This window comes from Cyphomyrmex costatus, unplaced genomic scaffold, assembly GCF_001594065.2.
Source record: "Cyphomyrmex costatus isolate MS0001 unplaced genomic scaffold, Ccosl1.0 scaffold297, whole genome shotgun sequence".
Lineage (NCBI taxonomy): Eukaryota > Metazoa > Arthropoda > Insecta > Hymenoptera > Formicidae > Cyphomyrmex > Cyphomyrmex costatus.
In genome coordinates this window covers 9,242-34,936 of record NW_017277093.1, presented here as the reverse complement: position 1 = coordinate 34,936, position 25,695 = coordinate 9,242, and the positions used below count along the sequence as shown (strand labels likewise).

The window sequence follows — 25,695 nt, the reverse complement described above, 5'->3', positions numbered from 1 at the left end:
TTCACAAGTGTGAGTTAATTATTAAAATTATTTAAACGTAATAATGTGATTGAGATTTGTGATATGTGTTACATTTATCATGTGTTCACAAGTGTGAGTTAATTATTAGATATTCTTTTTAATTATTATATAATACTTAAATCTTTCAAATGCATGTTACATCTTATATACTCATTATTTCGTCATAAAAAAATTGATGAAATGCTAATAATTTTACAATTATATTAAAATACAATTACTACTTGTGAGTATGTGTATACATATATATATATATATACTCACAAGTTATGTATATATACATATATTTATATATACACACACAGGATGTTTCGAAATTTACGAATCGTAATACTACAAGAAAATTAAAAAAAAAATAGCAGTATTGGTAAGCGTATACTTCAACTTATAAACGTAATAAAACATAATCTCTTTAAATTTAGTCTGTAATTGCCTATATTCTTGTTATTTCACAAACTTTATTTCGTTTCAAATAAAAATTTACAAATAACTTTTATTCAATTTTTTTGAAAATTTTCTTATTATAGCACTTTGATTCGTGTATTTCGGAACAACCTATACATATAAGTTTTATATATATATAAATATATATATATATATGTCATTGCAAGAATAGCTGCTTAATACAATAGCACGTTATATATTACAAACATCTCAGATTTGTGACTAATCATATTAAATAATTATATTAAATAAAATTATCATATAATATATTATAATAACTTCATATTGTAATGTAAATACTGCTTAAAAGAAAATTGAGATCAGCAGTTTTGCATTGAGATTTCAATGAATATTCTGTATATTAAAATACAGACCGCTATTATCTATTAAAGCAATATGTCGAGGTGACGAGATTATTTTACGTTCAGATGATGTATTGGTTTTTATAGGAAGAAACTTATATGCAGAATATTTTATATTCCGTTCTATGATAGGTTTTCGATTTGAAATATTGTTGAATTCAATCTCATATAGAACAGGAACTGAAACATATAATTATTAATATTTTAGAATTTAGATATTTAAAATATATTCAATATTTGAGACATATAAACATCGTTAAAAAATTTTAACAATATTTATATTAATTTTATATTATTTTAACATTTAATATTTATATTTCTATTTATTTTTTGAAGACATTTTATTTCAAGAAAGTTTTTGACATAAAATAATAATTGTTAAATATATCATATATACACTAAAATTTTGATATATGTATATTAAAAAATAATAAATTTTAAAAATTTGTGAATTATATCTAAATCTCACTCTAATATAATTTTCTTTTATTGTTAAAATCTCCGTTTTTTATAGAATCATGAAAAAAGATAATCGGAGTTTTCATTGATTTTTATATTCACATATTGAAATTTCTGTTATTCTTAATTTTATCAATAACAGAAATGCAATATGTATATATATTTTTGCTGATTTTTTTATTATAATAATTTTAAATTTAAACTTTAATATTAGCAACAAAAAACATAGAAATTTTGTATTGGTATAAATCTGAAAAAAATATATATATATTCTTGAAAGTCTTACAATATATTGATGAGGAAAATAAACGTAACTTTTTTGAACAATTCAGATCCCTATTCTATGACTCTTGCCTACATTGTTATATTATCATCGTACAGCTTTTCTACCATATACAAAACCTTTGCAACAACAATGTAACGATATCGTTACTGTTAATAAGAGCCCCGGACCTTAATATGGTCTGATATAAATATCATAAAGGACCAAATTAAATTTTTATTGTACCTGTGTTATCTTGAGAGTTTCTTATTTGTTTTGGAGTATTATCCTTTGTTATAATCGATTCTTTTCCCTGATCGTGTTCCCGTCGATATTCTTGGATAATTTGATCCAAAGTTTCAGTTAGAGCCAACTTGCGAATTATTATAATAATTATAGTATCACATATATATACGTACAAATTATATTATTTATCAAGAAATCAAAATATTAAAAAATCAAGTAATTAATATTAAGTATATAATCAGTTAATTAATATCAAGTAATTAATATTAAATATCTAATCAGTTAATTAATGTTAAATATTATACATATATTAAACAATATAGGTCGATATCAGCTAACAAATATTAATAATCAAATTTCTGTTCTAGTCATTATTCATTTACAACGTAAACTTCCGAGTTTGATGTACAAACTCAGAAGATATCGTATAAACTTTCTTGTTTTGACACTTATATACAATGAATGAAAATAGAGTACATACATAATAACTTATTATTCGTTTGACAAATATACCTGACACAGTTTTAAGCGGGACACGCGATTTGTCTCCGATCGCGAGCTCTCTTTCTCATCTTTCGCGGCTTCATGTTGCGAACACCGGCTTTTCCCACCGGCTTTCCGGCATACCTTGGACAACAGGTCGATACGGTCGGCGCGGAAACTGTCGTGCAGGAACTCGTGCACGTGCGGGTTGCAAGAGTTGCAGGCTGAGTCGCGGCCGTGGCAAGTGACCTTGCGAAAACCATAGAGATTCAGTTGCCTGATGAAGCTAGTGATATTGCTCGTCTTAAAGATGGGCCGGTGCGTATCCAGGTACTCCGTCTGGAACCTCTTATAATTGAGCAGTATGGTGTCGCCGTTCGTACCCCAACGAATCGCTCCGGTCTTGCACTCGTTCACTATCCGCCAGAGCTTCTGCGGGAATCGCATCGACTGCAGCACGCAATCCTCGTACATCCTCGTGATTGTGGCTGATGGTTGATCGAACACAAACGGCCGCGCGCGAATCGAAAAACAGCGCGTTTCGAACGTTTCTCGTCCCGTCCGTGTCTCTCTTGTCTTGTTCTTCCTAGTAACACTAGTTCTTCCTCCGAGACCACCTTCGAAACAAATGACTGTCGTATCACGGCAACAACAATCAAAGGCAGTCCCTGAAAAACGGATGCGTCGCTGATCGAAAATGAATCCGTTTTATATCTAGTCTCGCTGTGGTCAAGTCTCGCGACAAATACTTTTGAAGCGATTGATAGACCAATCAAAAGAAGAAAATTTACATTAAAGAAAATTACATTTGCAGCATCTCATTGACCGTACTTCCATTGTGATTTTAATTTGAATATCCAAGCTGATTCCTAAAAATCTTTTTCCATGTTTCCTTGTCATTCCTTTTCTATCCACTCCGTCTCACTGTAAAGATTAATTTATTCTATGTTCACTGCAATTAATAAAAAATAAATATATATGTGTGTATATATATATATATATATATATATATATATATATATATAAAAGTAGATGTAAATGGCGTGATAATGTGAATATCGTATCCCCTCAGAAAAGTGACACAAAACTAAAAAAATACGAAATTATCCGGAGATTCCAAAAGATTTGTACTAAATTCTACATTTTTCTCATTTGATAATCGTATATATCAACGAAAATTTGGCACATCGATGGATTTATCGCTCTCACCGGTGTGATAAATTCATCTTGTCATGCTTGAGACACTAAATTTTGAGATTTGATTCTTTTATAGATACACGTTGATGACATATAGTCATAGTGATGCTGACAACGATGACAAGTTAAACAGAACTTTTTGTGGTTAACTAAAATTCTGTAGGGAGGTCAAAAATTGGACTTTTTTAACATCTTCCTTTATCGCTCACCTCGTCCAGCGCCAATTTCCAACAGCCACATCGCTTCATAACTATTATAGATTATATTTTATTTATTTCGGGAATTTGATAATTATATTTTTTTGAAAAGAAAAATATTAATTGTGTATGTGGGGCAATAAATTTTTCAATAAAAATCGATAAAAATTGTATCAAAAGTTGTAATGTTATTGTTATTGTATATTATATTACTATTATATATATTTATATTATACTTTGGAAATAATAGTGTTTATATAAATTTTACCAAGAATAATACTTTTTATTTACATTCGCTTTAACTTATAATAACATCATAAATTTTTCATAAAGATTGATAAATATATGAATAGGATATAAAACATACATCATATTCCAATTATAATAGATAACATAATACAAAAACTTGATAAACGAAAACGAAATTGTAAAAACGTGCAATTATCATAAAATAATTTTTACGATAAGACTTTTTAAATATTTTTTGTTATTGATTTTATAAATCAAACTTATATTTGTTTAGGCTTTAATTAAGAGTGACGTTAATATATCACACATGTAATAGAATCGTGCTTTTGCTGAGGAAATCTAACTAAAAGTGTATTTGAAAATCAGTTCAGATGCTGTATTTTTGCTGTATGTAGATACACAGATACAAATATTCAAATTTGAATATATTTCACAGATACAGATTAATATACTCAAAATGTAAAAATCTATAGATATAGTAGAAATATTACTCAACACTGCTTACATTTATCTATAATCATTACCTTTGTTATTTTTAATACGTTTCCACTACATTTAAAAACGTTAATAAAATAGTTCTAATATAAAAATGATATTAATACTATTTCATGGACGTGCTCATTCAAAAGCATTGATATTTCAAACTTTCCTTCCTTCCGTATGTAATTTACATACTTTTTTTATATTTAATAATTACTATGAGAATCCATAATGTAATTATTCATTTGAATGATAGAGCTCTATTTATCAATTGATGAATAGATTGTCTTAAAGACAGAATGTAATATTAATTTTACATATTTATATATTTTACTATATTTTAATATTTGATTAAATTGTAATATGTAATAGGTATAGATCTAAATTGTAATAGGTACTGATCTAAATTTTTATTATAAAAATTCTGTTATCCGATAGAAAGTCTCATATCAAGTTAGTACGGGAAATTTTTTTGTCAATTCGAGATCAGTTTTTTCTTAATAAAAATTCTAAAAATATTGAATGAAATAAAAAACTTTAGAAAGAATTTTAACTTAGAAAGAATTTTAATTACAAAGTATTTAATTACAAAAATATACAATATTACAATATATAAGTATTTAAAATTTGAGAAATCGCAAAAACCCGATTTTTTGCAAAATTGTCGAAGCATCTGTCATAAAATTTGATGCATCTATATATAGATACCTGACAATCTTTTATGTACTAAGCTGCTATTTCGCCAGATAATAATGACGAGGTATATTTGTGCTTTATACTGTTCAGTCGTCAACTTCGATGATATGAATAAGCTGTGCACTGCACAACCGGAACATTATTAACTTTAGGCCCTTATTAGTCTGTATAGTTTTAATTATACATTATATGTACTATCGTACATATTATTGTCTATTTTTTTACCATATATAAAACTTATACATATACGTAACTACATCAACATCGTCAATCTCAAAAGTTACAGATGCCTTAGTTTTCCTTATTTTATAAGGATTCTGAGTATGAAGTGTTCTCTTCACTCCTTATCGATTTATTCTTCACGCACAAATTCATATCACGGTTTATTCGCACGAAATAACGAAAGTTGAAGTTCAAATATTTCTTTCACTGTTACAAATGTATTAGTTGGACACAACTGGAAGGGCTTGCAGATACTCGCGAGGGATCGCAGGAGCCGGAAGTAAGTAGCCATCCGGATCCAAAACGTCCGGAGTCCGTAACAACACTGGACCTTGCGGTGGTCTCGGTAGTGTTCCTTGCCGGGTCAATTCATTTTGTGCTTCTTCCAACCTCTCCAGAATATCGGGGAACTTGATTCGTTCCCGCGGCTCAATCTTCCAACAATCGTTCATTATTTCGCAAATAATGGGCGGACAATCGTCTGGTGGGATAAGCATCGTCCCTTGAAGTATGAGTTTTACAACCTGGAACAATCGTTGAGAAACACATACGATATTCATTTAATAGAACTGATAGACTGAAAAAGAAATTTTAACGTATATTTTTGCACATCTGACCTCTTCGTTACTGGATCCGTAATATGGCTGCTTCCCAAATGAATAAACTTCCCAAAGGACTACACCGAACATCCATACATCGGTTTCTAATGTAAACCTGCCATATACTACACTTTCCGGCGACATCCAACGTATTGGCAGCAAACGTTGACCTCCAATCTGAAAAAAAAAAAAAAAACGTTAATTATAATGTTTATTTAGTTTAGCGATAGTAATGGAGAGATGAGTGGAATCATATCAGTCCCTATATGTCTGAATCAAGTCACAGAGTCACCTCTAAATAGTTCCTTTGTAACTACTCCCGCTAAGTCAATACAAAATGCTCCGTACATACGGAATGCGAGATTTAAATTTGCAACCTGTCGATTATGTTGCTCTTATACGGAGCCATATGATATACCATTTTATATAATTTAAAAATTATGACAATTTTCCGTTAATAACATCCATGTCAAAGAAATGGAGAAGAGATAGCAAAAGCTATGCAGATAATCTCAAAATTTTCTGAAAAGAAAGTTCTTACTCAGCCAATATGTCTAACAATAAAAGACGCCATAAAACATTATAAAGACATCTTTGAGACATTATACGTGTTTAAAAGGTATTTAAAAGACATCATACAATAAAGAAATCTTCTAGACATACACACACATATACACACAGACAGAGTGCGTGTGTCATCTAGATATGTTATTGTTACAAAAAAAATTTTACCTTATAATAGTCGCAAGTGTAAATATCTCGCGACATGCCAAAGTCAGCGATTTTCACTGTTAAGCCTGAGCCCACCAGACAGTTTCGACATGCTAGATCACGATGCACGAATCTTTGTGCCGACAGGTACGTCATGCCGGCCGCAATTTGAATCGATATCCAGTGTAGCGAGTCCTATATAAACAACGACACGCCATCGTCAAATTATTTCTATCGATAAAAAATTTCGCTGGAAATTGTGTTGTAATAATATATGACGCGATGGTGCATTTTAGATATAGAAAAAAAAACATCGAAATGTCACACACTCCAATTCACGCGCGCAGTGAATCATAATTCAAGATATACGAGAATTGCTCTGACGACTCGCGATTAAAGGCTTCCACGTACATTTACCGATGTTATTGTACAATTTCTACAACTAATTACCAATTATTATAATTCTTTAATTAATTATACAAAGATTTAAGATTGTGACACGATACCTTCGTTAATGGCTGCAGTCCAGATTTCGACGATCTTAATTGCGAGGAGTTTGCTCGTAGTACCTCGGCGAGGTCACCATACGGCATGTATTCGAACACCATCCACGGATTATTCGTCGCATCTCGAAGTACCATGCCCTTTAGGGACAAAATGTTCGTATGGTCGAACGTGGACATGATGTCTACTTCGCGCATAAAGTCCTGCTCGGTTTCGGGCGTAGCGGTGTCTTTCAGAACTTTTATAGCGACAATCTCCTTCGTATCTCCGTTGTGCCACTCGCCTGTAACATTTTTATTATGCAAAATCTAGCATTATAATATTTAACGTTAACTTTATGTAAGCGATTGACCTTACAAGAAATTAGTATATTAAAAAGATAACGAAAAATTTTCCGACGTTATAAATCCCTAATCTCGTTAAATTGACCAGAAGAATTGACTCAAAGAATTGATTGATTGAATAAAAAATTATTGTTTTATTTCATTTTACATATATTACATATTCACAAAATTTTACCTTTGTAAACTTTTCCGAAGCATCCTTCGCCGATGTCGTGAAGAAACATAAGACTTTCACGTTGCATTATTGTTACCCCCGGAGGCGTGCAGGTAAAATATTGAGGATTAGACGTGTACTTATGCGCTAATAATAAGTCTTTCTTCAGATTTATGGGGGATCCCTGATAAAATGTGACAAGCAAGATAATTATTAAGAATAATTAAAAATTATTCGCAGTTATTAAAAATATCCGTAGGATATTAACGATTAATGAAAAAGTGCAAAAATTAAAACAGAAAAAAATTGACTTTGAAATAAATTTACTGTTAAAGTATAGACTGTAAATTATTTATAATAGAAAAGGGAAATTTTAGATCTAGATTAGAAGGACACGAAAAATATAGTGCAAATATGTAAATATATTTCATTGTTTATGCATCTTAGGATAACACTGTTTCAAACAAGTTACGGCGACTTACATCTAAAGGATTTCTTTGCGATTTGATGCTGTAACTCCGTCTTCTTTCGCCATATATAATGCATGATAAGAGCACAATTACCGCGACGAAAGCTACAACTACTCCTATGATTTCAGGTACCTTGTATTTCAACTCCACTGCCTGTCACATTGATTTTTAATAACTTATTATACAAGTAAATAGACAGTAGTGTTTATTGTAAATATCCAAATATAGTATATAAAAACTTCAATTTTAGTAAAGAGTAGATATACCTGTTCAGCTTCTGAAAGTACATTCGTGCTATTTGTGTTGTTGTTGCCGCTTGGCGGTATTATGTTATATATAGGACGAGGTGTTAAAGGAACTGAAATATTGTTATCGTATTACATGATGTCGCTTTAATCTTAATACCGCATTTATAATATGATCATATCTTTATAACTTTTTGAGCCAATTAGGTTTGTATTTATTATCATCTCTGACCAATTTCTTCATTTCTAGATAATTTTATCCATGACACGTGTCTTTTAGATTACAATGTACATATTTCATGGCTATAAAATTATCTGTTATTTATTATATTTAGAAAAGAAATTGGGAATTAGTCATGCACTCTCAATTTTTCACTTGTCAAGTAGATTATTGAGATAAACTATTTTTACGTTTATTTTTATATTTAAAATTGCTTATTCTCTGTAATAATAAAGCTTTTGTGAAAGAGTGAAATAATTTTACCGATTAGACGATTTGGACATTTTAAATCTGATGTCGGTAACGACAAGTCATGAGGACACACGCATTTTGATGAGTTGTCCGCGAAACTACGGCAGGCCGCTTCCTTTCCGCAAATCGACGGATTATCCTTGCATGCTTTGATCACGAAATTGTCTCCTGGCGAAAAAAATTTCAATGAATAACTACAAAAAATTACAAAAATAGCAATTTTATAGAAATTTTTATTTTCTTGTACATTTTTTTATATTTTTGTAAAAATATTTATTTTTACAAGTAATTAATTTTTAAACAATAATAAGATTAAGAAAGGAAGCACGAAGCAAAGCCATTAACGGTCAAAGCTAGATTACAATGCTTAGTATAATGTGTGAATTTATATACTGCGTATGTAGTTCACTCAATCGCGTGCCGAAATTTTTTCAGACTTACAACCCAACTCTAAACGATTACCGTGGTAATATCACTTATTTAGTTAAATTGACAATCAATTTAACAATTTTAGATGCTTATAGCATCTTATTGGATCTTAATAATATGTTGAAAGACATATATTAAAATTTTCACGAATATTAAAGCAATGATAAATCTATCTTGTGAAAAATAAGAATTGCTAAGAATATCACAAGTTGGCGTTTCGCCTATTAATTTTTATTTATAGATTTTAATATATCATCAAACATTATTAAGATCAATCTAAAATGCGCAAAGAGCATCAAAAATTGTTAAATTGTTAGTCAATTTAACTCGTGATATTACTGCGGTAGTGTAATAGTATTGCGCGCGTTTCAAGTCTGAAAAATTCGGCGCGCAATTAAAAATCTGCATACGTAGTATATAAATTCACACGCAATTATATAGAAGCACCCGAGATCCAGCTTGACCGTTACGGCATGTTGTCATTGGTTTTCATTGGCTCTTAATAAAATCGTATTTGTGGAGTTTAATGTGGAATGGGAGACTAATTTTTGTAATTTTTGTTTACTATAATTACTTTTAATTTATGTTTTAATTTAATTATTTAATTTAATTTGAAGAAGTGATTCTATATATGTTACATTTTGCTCTCGTTAAAGTAAAGAAATGTGTAATATAAATTATTAATAAAATCTAATATTTTGTGTAATCTCGTTTTGTGTAAAAAAAAACGAGTGTATCATTTTAATTCATTTCTGAATAATAATTCGATTTATCGGAGCTTCCCATTTTGCTTGGTCTCTTCCAGCTTTAAATGGCTTACATTCAGATAAAAAAAAGATGAAGGATTTAAAATAAAATATAAATTTACAAGTTTCCTAAGTGGTACATGGGAGTTTGGATGGAACGTTGCCATCACCGCGTCGGCGTCGGTTGTGCCGACGGGAGCAAAGAGATCGCCGTCGCAGATTCGCAGGATCGTTGCAAACGGCCTGTAAAGGGCAGCCAGGGAAGAGAAAAAGGGCCGCATATTTGGATTGGGCACAGGAAGATAGAGACAGTGAAGGCATTCATTTGGTACTCTTGAAGCTTGTAACGGGTCAAAGCGTTATCTCTGCGGTCAGCGCTCCCCGACAACGAGTCTCGCTATGTGTACCTATTATCGCCCCGTATTCCATGCCCGCGCCCGAAGTATCTTCGTTACGAGATTTACCGCATTTACGAGATCGACGGTTTCTCCGGGGAGATCGATCACCGGACTTGACGCCGACAGCGGCAGGTATTACCTGCTGCGAAAAGTACAACGTGAGTTAACGTGAAGTTCGTCGCCAGTCTTGTGTGACATAAATGCAAGAGGAGGGAGAAACGATTTCTCCTTCATCGCGAAAGCGACGCAGCCGCGTTTGAACGGCCATCGATCTCGTCTGACCATCTCGAGAGAAGGGCTGTTACTTTTCAGAGAATATCCTGCAGACACGTTTGGCAATTTATCGAGGATTAATGCTGCTTCCGATACCATCCACCATCAAATCAATTGTACCATCGCAGCATCGTGATTTTCGCATTTACGCCACATTATTACTGACCTCTGCTCTTTGCCATATACACGACATAGAAACTACTATTGGCTCCGCCGGCTGACCCTCGATAGCACGAATATCGCGTAGTAAAGCTCGCGGAGTATTATTTTATGGCAAATTCGATTAATCGCATTAGTGCGCACTGCCCTGTGTATATTAAAGCCGTTGTATACTGATTTGATTGAAGTGTAGAAGTGAAATGCAAATATTTCGAATTATATTTACCTAGCAGCACAAATACAGTACATTAAGTATTTCACTTCTACAGATTTATCCGATTTTTATGTTTATTTTTATAATATACCTTTACGTTAATTTGTGTACGACGGCTTTAATGTGCACCAGTGCGCACTGAGTGCGTCCAATTGAATATTAGTTTACGCTTTACATCCAGTAATTATGATATAATGCAAAGTCATCCGCATTACTTGTTAGTTTTTAAAAACTCGCGACTCGATTAAATGGTTTACTAATTTTCTTTTTTTCTCTCGACGAGTATACGAAATTTAGTTATTCTTAGAAAACTTAGTTGCTTTTTACGTAATTCATCAACGTCTTGATAAATGAGTTAGATTTGTAAGAGAAAAGAAGATTTAGTTTATACGAATTAAGTTTATACGCGATAAGCTGCATTTTTGTTGTATTCCAGAGATTGCGATGTGCAAAAAAGATGATTATTACATAAAATTTATTTTATAATTTGTTTATAGAATTGTCAATGTCCAAAATTCTGTTTAAGAAATAGATATAAAATTGGGAAGGATATTATATCATTAAAATTTAAACAAATATTCTGTATACGGATGTTTAATTTCAATTCTTGACTATGTTACAGTAGTTTGGTGCAGTCAGTAGCTAAACTGATGGATGCTTTTGTCTTAATGGAAATAGCAACAGATGATATATAATGACATTCGATCCTAATTGAAGCTATATATTGTCTTTCAACTGTTATGATAAATGATAAATTTGGAAACTTCAATACACCCACATGTGCTGAGATGCGTTTATTTGCAAATCCAAGCTTTAGACGCACAGACTACAATAGAGGCATTATATGAGTGAACGCTTCATCCTGCCTAAACGTGCGATTCATGAAAGGATCGAAAGAGATCGGTGAATATCGTAGGGTGCTCGTGAAACAATATACGTATAGATACACAAATAAATACAAAATAAGATTTGCAATCGGTGTATAAAATGATAAATTGATCCGTATTTAACTTTAAATTTGTACAGAAGAATATCGAAAATGTCTCTTTTACTTTCAATTTCAACATTTACTTGTAATATCTTATTTTAATATAATTAAATTTCTTTAATAATTAAGTCAAAATTTTGATGAAACGTATATTAGACTTTAAATTAAATTAAAACTAAAGTTTTGCCATCTATATTTACTATTTTATTATACACTACCGGTCATTGCTCTGTGTGTAAATATAATTGTGTGTATGTGTGTGTGATGATTTAATATCAAAATAAGAATTAATCTTTTATTGTTTTTGACATTACATGTGTAATTCTAAGAAATGTGACATTATCTTTAATATTATAAATGCGACAAAAATGTGTGGTTATACTAAATCAAATAGGACTTATCGAAAGGTCGAAAGTACTCACGATATTGAAGATAACAGGGCAGGACAAAAAACAAGTGGGACTTCTAATTTCTTTCCAGAAGAACATTTGTTGATAGAAATATAGATGGAAATATAGAACTTTAGCACATAAATTTAAATATATTGTAGATAAATGTTTCCAACACTAATTTCTTTATATATTTCTTTCTTTTAATAATAAATTTGTTTATATATATTAAGTAAAGTACGTACATAGCAAAATACGCTAAAAATACAATGACATTTAAATTAATACTGGCAAAGATAAAATTGTTTTGTTAAGTATATAACGTAGACGATTTGTGGCAAACAAATTTTTAATTATACCATATTATTAAATGCTGTAAAGTTTGTAAATATTGACATTTAGGTTCGCATTTAGACATTAGACATAGCAAATAATAAATTTACATAAAAACGTATTGCTTTGTTATTTAATGTTAAATTCTCTAAATTTGTCATAAAATACTAAGCAAAAATATATATAAATATTTCTAGGTCGCAGACACGATCACTATAGTTCATCATTATAAATCGTTTCATTTATTCTTGGAATGTAGTCATTCTATTTCTTATCTAACATAAACTTCAACTAAAATATTTTGATATTAATAATATACTGTGAAAGACAAATTTAAAATAGAAATGCAACATATAAAAATATTTCAGCTGAATTTTATGTGAAGCAGCATTGTCTTATAAAGCATTTATAATCCTTATCAGTTTAACGGTTTCTTATAACTACACTTAAGTTATGACCAACATCGTATACAATTTATGAAGTAATTATGTATCGTTTTCACTAATTATTGGAGCTTCTTGGTACTTTACGTAACAGTCCTAATTGAATTTGATACATATTAGATGACTCTTGCTCATTCCACGAATCTATTAACCCAATGAGACGCGGAACAAGCTACCGTGTGTATTCGGATTTCTCAAAAGAAGCTTTCAGGATTTCTCCGGTAAAAGCAATATGTCAAAACAAACTTTCAGATCACGTCACAAGCATTCAATTACACGTAAAAGATGTAACAATAGAAATTATTTATAAGAAATTTATTCTCCTTTATGTGCGATCCATTATAATTTTAGTATAATATTATATTAACAAATTTTAACGTCTTGGTATATTTTTATTGCAAAAAAGAAATGGTATTGAATTAAAAAAGGGAATGCATTCAAATTTAATGCGATAAAAATAGTAGAGATTGAAGCATATGCGAAATTTGAAACCTTACTTGTCTTACCTGTTTGCGTTTCGGGAGTAGAAAGGCCTCTTTTTCTCGGCACTTTTCGTCTATACATCGTGCGTCTGTGCTAGTAAACAACAAATGGACCAAATCACTCTCTTTGGTTGAAAAAGTAATTCTTCGCACTCGTTTGCACTCCTTTGCGAAGCGGCAATTACCATCGACACGCTAATTGCATCGGCATTACTTTTGCGAGAGAGGTATTACCGCCCCCGTAAACGCTACAATGGACATTAATATATGAAAAGAGGTCTTGTAAAGAAATCCAAGAAATCACCGTGGACGGTTGTTGCGTCGATGATAAATCACAGCATCTCTCTCTTTATTTTCCTTTCTCTTTCTCTTTTTCGCCTTATACCGTACGCACTATCACGTGACACATAATAGGACATCGAATAAGGTCCGCATTTTTTTTTTCTTCCTTTATTCCCGGTCTAGATTTGCGCACCGTTCTCAAGTTCCTCGAATTTCCACCACCGGTTTCTTTCGTAATCCTGACCGAGATCGATCCCGAAGTGACGGCGAGTCATATTGTTGGAGAACGGAAGTCCTTTAAGAACTCCTCGTAGGTGACGGTGTGAGTGGGTGCTGAAGCCTTAAGCCGGAAGCCGAAACCTCTGTGTGATTAGACGGGGGAACGGCGTAGGTGGAAACCGGGAGACGGGAGTGTGAGGTGTATTCTCTCTTCGACGAACGCTTAACCGAAACTGAAGACCGCCTTCGAGACTCCCTCGCTTTCCTACGCGCGGAGCACCAGCACGATCGCACGAAACGCGCGTGTGCGTGCGTGTCACACACACGCGTGTGATAGAGATTTACTCGAGATTTCAACTCGGTTCATCATCGTCTTGACAGCTCGACCTACGCTATCGGAAAGTGACGGTGGCTCGCCATAAGCCACCGAATTTCTTTAAAAAAAAAGGGTGCGTCTTCGCCTCTGTATGGCTCACACCTGACATATGTTCCTATATATCTACTCGACCACCTACGCGTTCGCGCGAAACGGCAACAAAAGTTTATGTCTTGAAAATATGCAGGTTGTCCTCTAGCGACTAGAAATTTCCTCGATGTCCAAGAGACAGTAGCTGAAAAAAAAATAGCAGTTACTTCAAGGCAATCTCAATGATTCGTTGAAATCGACCGTTAGTTGCTTAAAGACAGCGATTCTCCTTCAAAGATATTGGATTGTTTTATCTGGAGATGGTAATTAAATCGTCTGTGTAGATGAATATGCGTTGACGCGCGCGTCATATCAATACATGTATATATGCGTTCTCCGTAACACTGACGCTATCGCTACTGCTTATCGTTTATTTTTTGCTCAATTGGAGGAAACATACAGATATTCCACCTAATTTCTTTTTTAACTTGAAATGTGGTGCAACTGAATGAAATAAGTCGAATCATAGTTTTGTGTAATTAAAAAATATTTCATATCAGATTATTCTTTGATTTATTAGAAATTCGATAAAACCGATAAAATAATCATTATCAGTTATCAATTCACACATTATTTCATTTAGACTGTAGTTCAGTCAAAATAGAATTTTTTTTAAGAAAAAAACTCTGAAGGAGCTGAATTTTTCAGGAAAGTTTTATTTTGGCATAATAAATAACGACACAAAAATCCTCATCCATATGTTGTACGAAAAAGTCACCATATTGATTCAAAGGTATCAAAAAATCGATTTTTCTTTCAAAATCGTGTTTTTTGGTAGGAGGGCTCAGACTATAATGTGAAAATATCGTTGTCACTATTAAAATGTAACATAAATATTTTACTTTATTAATTTGAGCCTTCCTGCCAAAAAAAACACAATTTTGAAAGAAAAAAGAATGAGGAAAATCAACATGGATTAGTCCTGTGGCGATTGCATCGTCACAGAGATGTAAATACGTGAAACTAGTCGTCATGAGAATAACACACAGCACACAAACACATACACTTGACAAGCAGATACAGTTATTTACGAAGACAATAGCCTTTTAAACTTATGAAGTTCTTATGACGGTTTTTCATCCTTTTCTTTATATTGGTCACGGGACTCACGGGTATGAAGGTAAAGGCTAGATCAATGAGAATTTGAATTGTATTTATAAACTGTATTTTATAAAATCTGCATTATAATTGTGTACAAAAAAATTATCAAGCGTCGTGATATAATTTAAAGTTTTAAAACGTAACGACGATACGAAGTATATACACGCGTAATAATATTTAGTTACAGGACATAGAAATGGCGAGAAAGACATGAACGATAGGAAAAGCGAGCGTGAGATCAAGCAGACAAAAAGTCAACCAGCTGACGTTGACAAATATTGACGTGTTCTTTTAGACTTTTACATTATAATTCTCAGGTCGATTCTGAATACTTTACATATATATTTCTTAGAGTTTGACTTTTCATCGGTACCGATTCCGCTATATTCTTGTGGAGCAAATAGAATCAATCGTGTACAATGATTTGAATCAATATGGCGGTTTTTCTGTACAACGATAGGAATTAACTTTTGTATCGTTATTTGTTATGACAAAATAAAGCTCTCCTGAAAAATTCAGCTCCTCCGGAGCTTTTTCCTAGATTTGTCAATTTTATAGCTAATTTGACTGAACTACTGGGTTATTTCACCTTTCGATAAACTTTAGCTTACTGTCTTACTCTTATGCCTGTTTCCACCAATGCAGATTAACTTTAATCTCGGTTTAACTTACTGTTAATCTTTTTCTAATTTTCAGAATTAGAAAAAGACGAAGAGTAAATTGAACCGAGATTAAAGTTAATCTGCATTGGTGGAAATGAGCATTACTCTTTTATGCTTTTATTCTTTTGTTTGACCAATAGGTAAATTATCACTAATTCATCTGAAGATGGAACACAACTGGTCCTTAGGCAAACAAAAATTTAAAGAAACCTTTTTCTGAATGAAATCATTAAATAACCATTTTTTAATTTCATTTATTTTTATTTTACCTGCAATTACGTTCTTATTCCATTTTAAATGGTTGGATTAATGGTGGAATTAAATATTTAATGTCAACAACTTTTTATAGTTAATGGCATTAATAATTTAATTGAAAAGACATGAAAAATTGATAATTTTTTTTCTCTATCAATTTGTGTAGATATTATTTAACTTGGTCAAATAAATTTAATATTCGCTATCGCTGATCAGCTTGATATATTATTGCCTAACGAACTGCCGTCTCCCACCCTTTCCTACTCTTGGCGAACAACCCGACGTTTCAGCTTCCGATCATGATAAACAAGTCGACTCTCGAGAACATGAATTCCGCACAGAAGTTATGTGTATACTTTTCAATGTATGTCCGAGTCTACCGATAAATGCTCATGTCTGCAGTATATATGCGTGCTTCTACCAAAACTTGTCAGAAATCACTTGTCAACATATACTTATTGATACAATTTATCTTAATTAAACTAACAATTAGAAAAAAATCTGTTGTACTTTCAACGGACTGTATGCATATTACAATGAAAAATGACATTGAAAGATGTTTTAGCTGTACAATATTATCAGCTAAAACATCTTTCTAAAAAACAACAGCCAAAAAATTTTTGTAAATAAGGACATAAATAATAAGCCCTGAAACTAAATGAAAAAACAAAATAATAAATAAATATAATAATTTAGCAGTTAGCTTATAATAGCTCTATGTAACAAAATAACTATATTTTGCTACAGTTTTAGGTATAAGTTTCAATCAAATAGATCTAAATAAACTTTTGCACATAATAGTTGTATATTAGAATTTTATTAGAATATATGTATATAAATTTTTTATTTAATTCGCGTAATGACATGATCTTATTAAAGTTGTAAATAAGTACTACAAAACGTAATTCTATATAAGAGAACAAACAAAATAAAAAAATTAAATAACTTTTATGCTCAAATTTTACACAGATACGTAATAATAGAATAATCCATAAATTTTATATGTGTAACTTGGTAATACTTTGACATGTAAGACTTTCCATCCGTAATATTTTAGATAAATTAAAACGAATTTCTTGGTATTTTATTATAATCGTGATGCTCAAAATTATTTGTATCAATAATATGTTTCGAACGCAAAAGGGAAAAATTTTTAACTATATCAGATTTTACATTTCATTTTGTAATTTGTTCATTTTCTGCGAAACGCACAAGCGGGAGTTTATGCGTATCCTCCCCCGTAAAAAGCAACTGTTAATAAAAGACCGTTTCTGTGAGCGGCACAGTGAGGTTCGAAAATAATTTTGAAGGATTACCATTTGGTATTAACGATTGATGTTCGTTCCCGACCCCGTCGGGATAATACCGGTTTAACGCCGGGGATCCACGTCCAGTGGACAGTGTATCGTTAATAAAGCCGGTGGTTTTTATAGTTTCTGAAGACCAAAACACGTACTAAGTAGGCGAAAAATGAGTCGAAACAAAAGTGACGCGGGAAATGTGAGACAGGGGCGAAGAGATGTTAAGAGTTTCCAAGAGGAGACCGTCGGAATGGCATAAGTGTTGTATATTTACATTGGCGTTACAAGCTCACACCTGGACACAAGAATAGCGCCGCTTCTTCTTCTTCTTCTTCTTCCCCGGAGCATTTTCTCGCGCCATACGTCAGACCTGTCTGACAAAAGCTATATTTCTATCCTGCTGCATTAATACAGTTATTTCGGTAATCGTGCGGATTTTCTACGAGTAACAAACGCTTTTAAAAGAGTAGGGTAATTTTATATTCTTATCAATGATAATCCTGCAATCCAATAAGACATTATTTGTATGATAATAAAATAAGATTTCATTTATTTATATATAACGATAAATACTTCACATAAATTTTCCAAAAGACAAATTCTATAAGCTATATTATATTTTCTTTATGATTAACGGTAATCTTTATGATTTACTCAAAAATTCTTATCTCTCTACTGGGTAATAATAAATCAAATAATCCAAAGTATCAGAAATGTATCTGTTGTAATTTTTAACTTATTTTTTTTTATAGATAAGTCTTTTTAGAATTTTATATGAGATAAAATTTATAAAAGTTTCGAAGTTGCGTGATACATCCAAATTTTGTTTTTATACAAAAGAGTATCCTCTGAAATCACATCGGAAAGAGAGTAAGATGTTTGCAGGGTGGTTTACACCCGTCGAACATTGCGGATTGTCTTTCGTGTTCGACGGCCGAGCGACATAAAGTCGGTATGCATGCAGATGGTGGCCGTAAGAGGTTGGTCTAAAAAAATAAAGCAGCCGGAGATGTTTGTGTTTCCACGCGAGATGGGTGATTCTTAAATGACGAAGAACAACTGGAACAATTTATATTTCGAAACAATACTACATGGAATAGGAAGCGATGGAAAATGCATTTTTTTTTTTATGGAGGAGAGAATTTACGATAGATAAGAATGAGAATTTTCCAAAAGATATTTCTGACAGGCGATATATCGTATACGTTGATATCGTATATTTATGATTTAACGAAAAGGAGATTGGAAAAACTGGGATAAACGGTTGATATATAGGTCTAGTTTCACCAATGTAACATTAACTTAATATCTCGATTCAATTTACTTTATCGTTTTCTAATAGAAAATATTAAAAATGGATTTTATATTAATGGCCAACAAACGTGTTTTATTACTAATTATACATAAAGTAGAAACAAAAATTAGTTTTTACATTTTTCACAATACATAATAAAATATTTTAAAAATAATATATCTAAAGAGTAATTTGTTCACACATTTTATTCGTTCATGTTCAGTTTTGTCTTATATATAATTTTCTAGTCTCATTGTCACGTTGTGCAACATACGCCTTCGCCTTCGTTCGTAGTTATATATATTTATCGAATAATTAATAGGTGTCATCCTATTACAGATTTTCATACAAGCTCGATTAAAATGCGGCTTTATATAATTTTTTATAATTATAATGATAAAAATGTTTTCATAAATATATGTATATGCAGAGCATCAATTAATTATTAGTAGTTATATGTATTTATCGAATAATTAATAGGTGTCATCCTATTACAGATTTTCATACAAGCTCGATTAAAATGTGGCTTTAAATAATTTTTTATAATTATAATGATAAAAATGTTTTCATAAATATATATGCAGAGCATCAATTAATTATTAAATTGTTAATTAATTTAATTCGTGATAGTACTGAATAGTACTATTAGAGTTGCGTTTCAAAACCTACAATTGTTCGACGCACAATTTAGAAAAACTACATATATCAATATATAAATTCACGCGAAATTATATGTAAGCAACTAAGATCCAAGTTAGACTGTTATAGGCTTCATATTCGTATTAATTATATTGTTACATTGATGGTCTTTAGAATTGAATATTAATTAAATTAGTTAATTATGTATATAATCAATACACAAATCTGTTTTTCAGTAGGTACTTACTTACCATAAGATATTAAATTTTTTTAACATAAAGAGAATAGTTTCCTAATAAATCGAAAAACTTTAATTAAAAAGTGTTTTGAAAATATTAATTAACCTTAGTTATTTTATCAGTATTATTTTGTGTCACAGTTTTACGTTTTGAAAGGAATAAAATTATGTTTTAAATAAATGTATGTTGCCAATATTACATAAACAAAATATATACATATTATCTTTTGCGATCAATATCAATAATTTTCGATTTATGTTAGATCAGGTCTGTTCGATTTGAGCTTCACAAGAGAATTATTTTCTAGAATATATTTATGATAAATATATTTATGTATCTATTTATTACTGTTTGTCACATTGAAGAAAGTCCGTAGTTGCATTAATTATAAATTTAGATAATTATTAATCAATTGTCTAATATATGTATATTCAAAAACGGATAAATCAGAATTTTTGTAAGAATTACCGAATGAGAAAAATAAAAATGTTTAATTCATTTCTATTAGATACGCCAGAATTCTTCGTTTGTTAAATAAATATTTCAAGGCAAATAAATTAAAATTCTTTGTCGATTAGAAAATTGCTTGTTTCGTAAATTACATAGTATTATTTAAATGTCGCCTTCCTGTTAAATTTACCAAAATTGCATGTTGATTGAATAAATTTTTTTCATTAAATATGGGATTAGGTAATAACTTAACTTTGCAACAAATGGGCCAATTAAAATGAATCAAACGATTTTGTATAGAAACTCATCAATTTGATTACCGTTATAAGAGATATATTTAATTATTTAACAACTAAACGTTACAAAATAAAGAGCAAAAATTTATGCTTACATACAGTATGACTACGTCTTACAATCTTGCATAAAACAAAAGTCCTTCACTAATCCTCGTTTCTTTGCACGGGAAAAGAATTGAGTGATTTTTTTCATGAAATATAATTCTTCATTTACTTGTGTAGAATTCGATGTACAGCACCTTGAAAATGTATAATATACAAAGTGAGGCATCTAAAACACGTCACCTGAATAACACGCTTGTTTTTAACAATAGAAGGAATAGTGCCAAACAAAAGTTGTTTGGTTTTGAGGAGCACATAATGTGACGTCAATAATTTTTTGTAAGTGAAGGCGTAGAGGATAAGCCAAGGTTAAATATGTTTTTTTTTTTAATGAAAATATATATATCTAATTTGAAATAATATATTTTTTTATTTATATTCTGATAGAGTATTTTAAGACGAATACAGTGACCTATAATTCAATGTTACACAAAGTCAGATGTAAATGAAAGTAAACTTTGAAGGCACATTTCGAATATTTCATATAATTTGTGAATTTTTTTTGAGACATTACCCAGATAACATGCATGTTATATTTGATATCTAAAAGACGTCTATTAGATATCTTATGCAACATATATAAAATGTTATCTGGGTATACCCTGTGCTGTGCTCGTATAGATAATTTCATTATTAAACATCTTGTTTTTATACAGCAGGGAGTTATTTCCGTTTGCGGAAGTGGTGGGCACGATGCGTACCAAACGCCGTTTGTACACAAACCACACTCTCAGGACGAGATATCATTTAACTCATGTAGGGTAGACCAGAGACAAAAGTAACATTTTGACTTTGAAGTGTTATAACAATTAAAATATAACATTTACATTAAAAACGTATATACTTTTAGATGTAGAATTTATTTAGCTACAAAATTTTTTTTTATTCAATTTTTCAATGTAACTAGAAAAAAGTTATGTTTGTTTAAAGACTATGAGGAATTTTGTTACAATCGTCCCAATCCCTGGGACGATTGTAATAGTAGAGAAGGATAATTGTACCACACTATTTATAAATAAAATAATGATTATTTTATTGGTTTTTTTTATTAATAAAACTTTTTGTATATATAATTATGAACATTTATTACATTATTGTTACGTAATATTAGAATCTTTTTAAGATCGCAAATGATAAACATCAACAAGAATAAGAAAGAAGCCAATGACGGTCATAGCTGGTCACAATGCTTATTATAATTATGTGTGAATTTAAATCTTAAAAAGACACTTTAAATACAAATAATATAGAGAATAATGATTAATAAAATTATTATTTAAATTTTGAATGCGGTTTCGAAATAAGCAACCACTAATTATCCTTTATACGTAATTTCACCGAAATCAGAAAACCTTTAGGATTTCAATGATATTTCCTAACGATCATTTCAAATTTTCAAATTTTGAATGCGGTTTCGAAATTAGTGTCTCTAATTACCCCTTATACGTAATTTCGCCGAAATCGGAAAACCTTTAGGATTTCAATAATATTTCTAACCGGCCATTTTAAATTTTCAAATTTTGAATGCGGTTTCGAAAACAGCGACCACTAATTCCCCCTTATACGAACTTTTCCCAAAATCGGAATATCTTTAGGAATTCCATCCACCATATTGATTCAACTATTTTGAATTTTCTAATTTTAAATCCGGCTTCAAAAACACTAACATCTAAATCCCCTTTATATTCCATCCGCAAGATTAGTCCAGCTATTTTGAATTTCAAAATTTTGAACACGGATTCGAAACAAACAACACCAAATTCCCTCTGAAATCGAATATCACCGCGATGTTATTCAAACATTTTGAATTTTCAAATTGTAAACACGAATTCCAAACGAACGACCCCAAAAACCCTCTGTAACCTAATTTCACCCAAACCGAAGAATCTTAAGGATTTCCGTAACACGAAAAATACTATATGCATAGAAATATGCGCGCGTATTTATGAACACGGTAATTCTTTTAAAAAATTACATTATAATCCATATATATTGCTTATGATCTTTAGCTCCTGTTATCTGTTGACGGGCTAAAATGGATCTGTTTTGTCTATTATATCTGCAATCCGAATTATTTTTGAAAAGATTGGAATAAAGTACACGTAATCGATTATTGACTTGATGAAATCTGGAGTTTGTGTATCTGAATTGAACAAAAGAGATTCAGTTATGTCATTCAGTAAAATTGAAATACATACAACATATGTGGATATTCCAATGAGAAATGACAATCGGCATCGAATCGACATCGAATTGACGTCAAGTCAATATCGATTCCATTGTTATTTTTCACTGGAACATTAATTTTGTTAATAAATAATTAAAGTCAAACTAAATGTTGACATATACTAACCCAAGAATAGTCCCACAAATCAGTACATTTGAAATAATTGTACATTCTAAATAATTTAGCGCAAATAAACGAAAAGCTCTTATAAATGAAATTTCAAAATTCTTTAAAATATTATATGAAAGGATCGTATAATGTTCTACGAAATTAATAAAAAAGAATGTAATAAATCCATTTATTATTCGAATTATTCGGTTGATTTGATATTCCTTTGGCGCACCGAGTACTTCCAATGTGTCGTCTACTATGGAGAGTTCATGTAAACATATTTTCAATTACTTTAAAAAAATCATGTTGACTGATTATGCTACATAAAATAGAAACTATTATAATTTTAATAAATTATTTTAAAAACTAATTTTGGGGATGTAATATAAATACAAATTTTAATTTTATCAAACATAATTGTCTACAGTAAATATTAATATATAGATAAATTAAAATGATTTAAAAAAAAATTAGGTATAAATTCATGATTGTCCGAAATAAAAAAATTATATATATATATATATATATATATAATTTCGAAGACAGATTTAACACTTTCAATTAAAAATCCATTTAAACGAAAGTTAAGAAATATTCGAAGATCAGATAGTATTGGAAACTGGAAATAATATTAAAAAATTTTTACCTTGTAACGATAGAAGCTGATAAGAATCAATAATAGGGCGATGAAGTTTTTTAACGGAGTTTTTATATATACAATGCTTATTAAATTATTTTGCCATATATAGGAGTATACTGGATAATAAAAGAAGTATATAAAACCGCTCCACACGGACAAAGCATATAGGCAAGAAAAATACGGCCTAGGTCGTCCAAGTGAATATTCAAATGGATTCGAACAGTGGAACGAGGTGATAATAAATAATGGAGCCAACGTTGAGTATAACGTTTTCGTCATAATCTTTAGGTTGTCGGCTAGTAACTTGAATTAATTCTTGCTGCACGAGAGACAAACGTACACGTTTTAATACCTTTTATTAGAATTTCTGAAATAATTTGTACGGATCCTTCAAAAACTGTAGGAGAATTACACTGTAAAGTGCTTACATTAAAGGATAATGTATACTTATGCGTGTCAACTGACAAGTACTGAGCGACAGAATAAATATACAGATGATCTAGATTAGATTGCTTTATTCTAGTGGAATTTTTATTTATGCGTAAGTATTCTTCAATTGCATAAACGAATATAAACGTAACTGTTATTGCAATATATTAAGTCTTTATAGTAGGTTCTAAAGTATATATTTAATGGATGATCTTTATTGATGACATCTTTATTTAGCGACTTATCGACTTGAGTTGAAACTGATGACTTTGATAAAGCGTTTTACGTAGTATATAGAAGTTAAAATGCACAATATAATATTTTTCATAAATTAAGGGTACGTATTATTATTCTTCTAACAACAATATAACGTTTATAAAATTGTCTATTAATTAAGAATTACTAAATGTCCATTTATTAACAATTATCCATTCAATTGAATTAAAGTGTGATAGGCCCCCTGTCTTTTGACTTATTGTTATTAAATTTAATTAATGGATATGTTGCCTTGTTTACACTTTTATACTTAAAATAAGATAAATATATATTCGGGCGTCGAGAGAGAGAGAGAGAGAGAGAGAGAGAGAGAGAGAGAGAGAGAGAGAGAATAAAGAAAACAAAGATGCTTAGTGTAAAAAGTGTACGTAAGACACGAACAGACCAATTATGTGACATTGTTTGACATTTTTTGGTATTTCAAATTACAATTTAATTGTAATCGTGGAAAACAATATGCCTGAGATAATTTTTAGGATAATTTTGGAATTATCATTATTTTAACAATATTAAGGGTATCGGAAAGGTACGTCACGGGAAAGGAATATAAAGGAAATTATATAAAGGTCTTCATATAGATTAAATAAAATCTGTTATATTAATATAAATAATAATAAACTTTATTCTTTACGTCTGCAGCCGATTTATTATCAATACCAACATTTGTTGCAAGAGTAAGGGAAACTGCAGAAAACCTTACTAGTATTCAAACAAATCAAAATTATATAAATTACAAAAACATACAATATTATTATTACTATATATATAACTTAAAATATTTTATACAAAAGTATTTAAATATTAATACAACAAACATTGAAAATAGTTTAAATTTATTTCACACACACACACACACAACTATTAAAACTAAATTAAAACTAAATTAAAATACTAAAAGCAAATATTTTTTATATAAAAAATTAAAAATTGTGAAAAAGTAATAAGATAATTAAAATATACAAAATAACTCTCAAATGTATAATATATTATTATTTAATTTGATAACATCTTGACACAAGTAACATCAACTAATAAAAA

General features: G+C 30.4%; 2 protein-coding genes across 2 annotated transcripts; both read right to left on the bottom strand.

Moving 5' to 3' along the window:
* Positions 1-804: 804 nt before the first annotated feature.
* On the bottom strand, positions 805-2,785 carry LOC108775306 (heat shock transcription factor, X-linked). The gene is made up of 3 exons (XM_018541635.1): positions 2,305-2,785; positions 1,792-1,918; positions 805-1,004 (listed from the first exon to the last, which is right to left on the bottom strand). Exons 1-3 carry the CDS (start codon positions 2,746-2,748, stop codon positions 805-807), a joined length of 771 nt encoding a protein of 256 aa, XP_018397137.1. The 5' UTR covers positions 2,749-2,785.
* A 2,751-nt stretch (positions 2,786-5,536) lies between these two features.
* LOC108775305 (tyrosine-protein kinase transmembrane receptor Ror) lies at positions 5,537-13,750 on the bottom strand. The gene is made up of 9 exons (XM_018541633.1): positions 13,693-13,750; positions 8,827-8,982; positions 8,364-8,455; positions 8,110-8,250; positions 7,649-7,811; positions 7,132-7,412; positions 6,647-6,820; positions 5,933-6,091; positions 5,537-5,839 (listed from the first exon to the last, which is right to left on the bottom strand). Exons 1-9 carry the CDS (start codon positions 13,748-13,750, stop codon positions 5,537-5,539), a joined length of 1,527 nt encoding a protein of 508 aa, XP_018397135.1.
* Between the last annotated feature and the right edge of the window lie 11,945 nt (positions 13,751-25,695).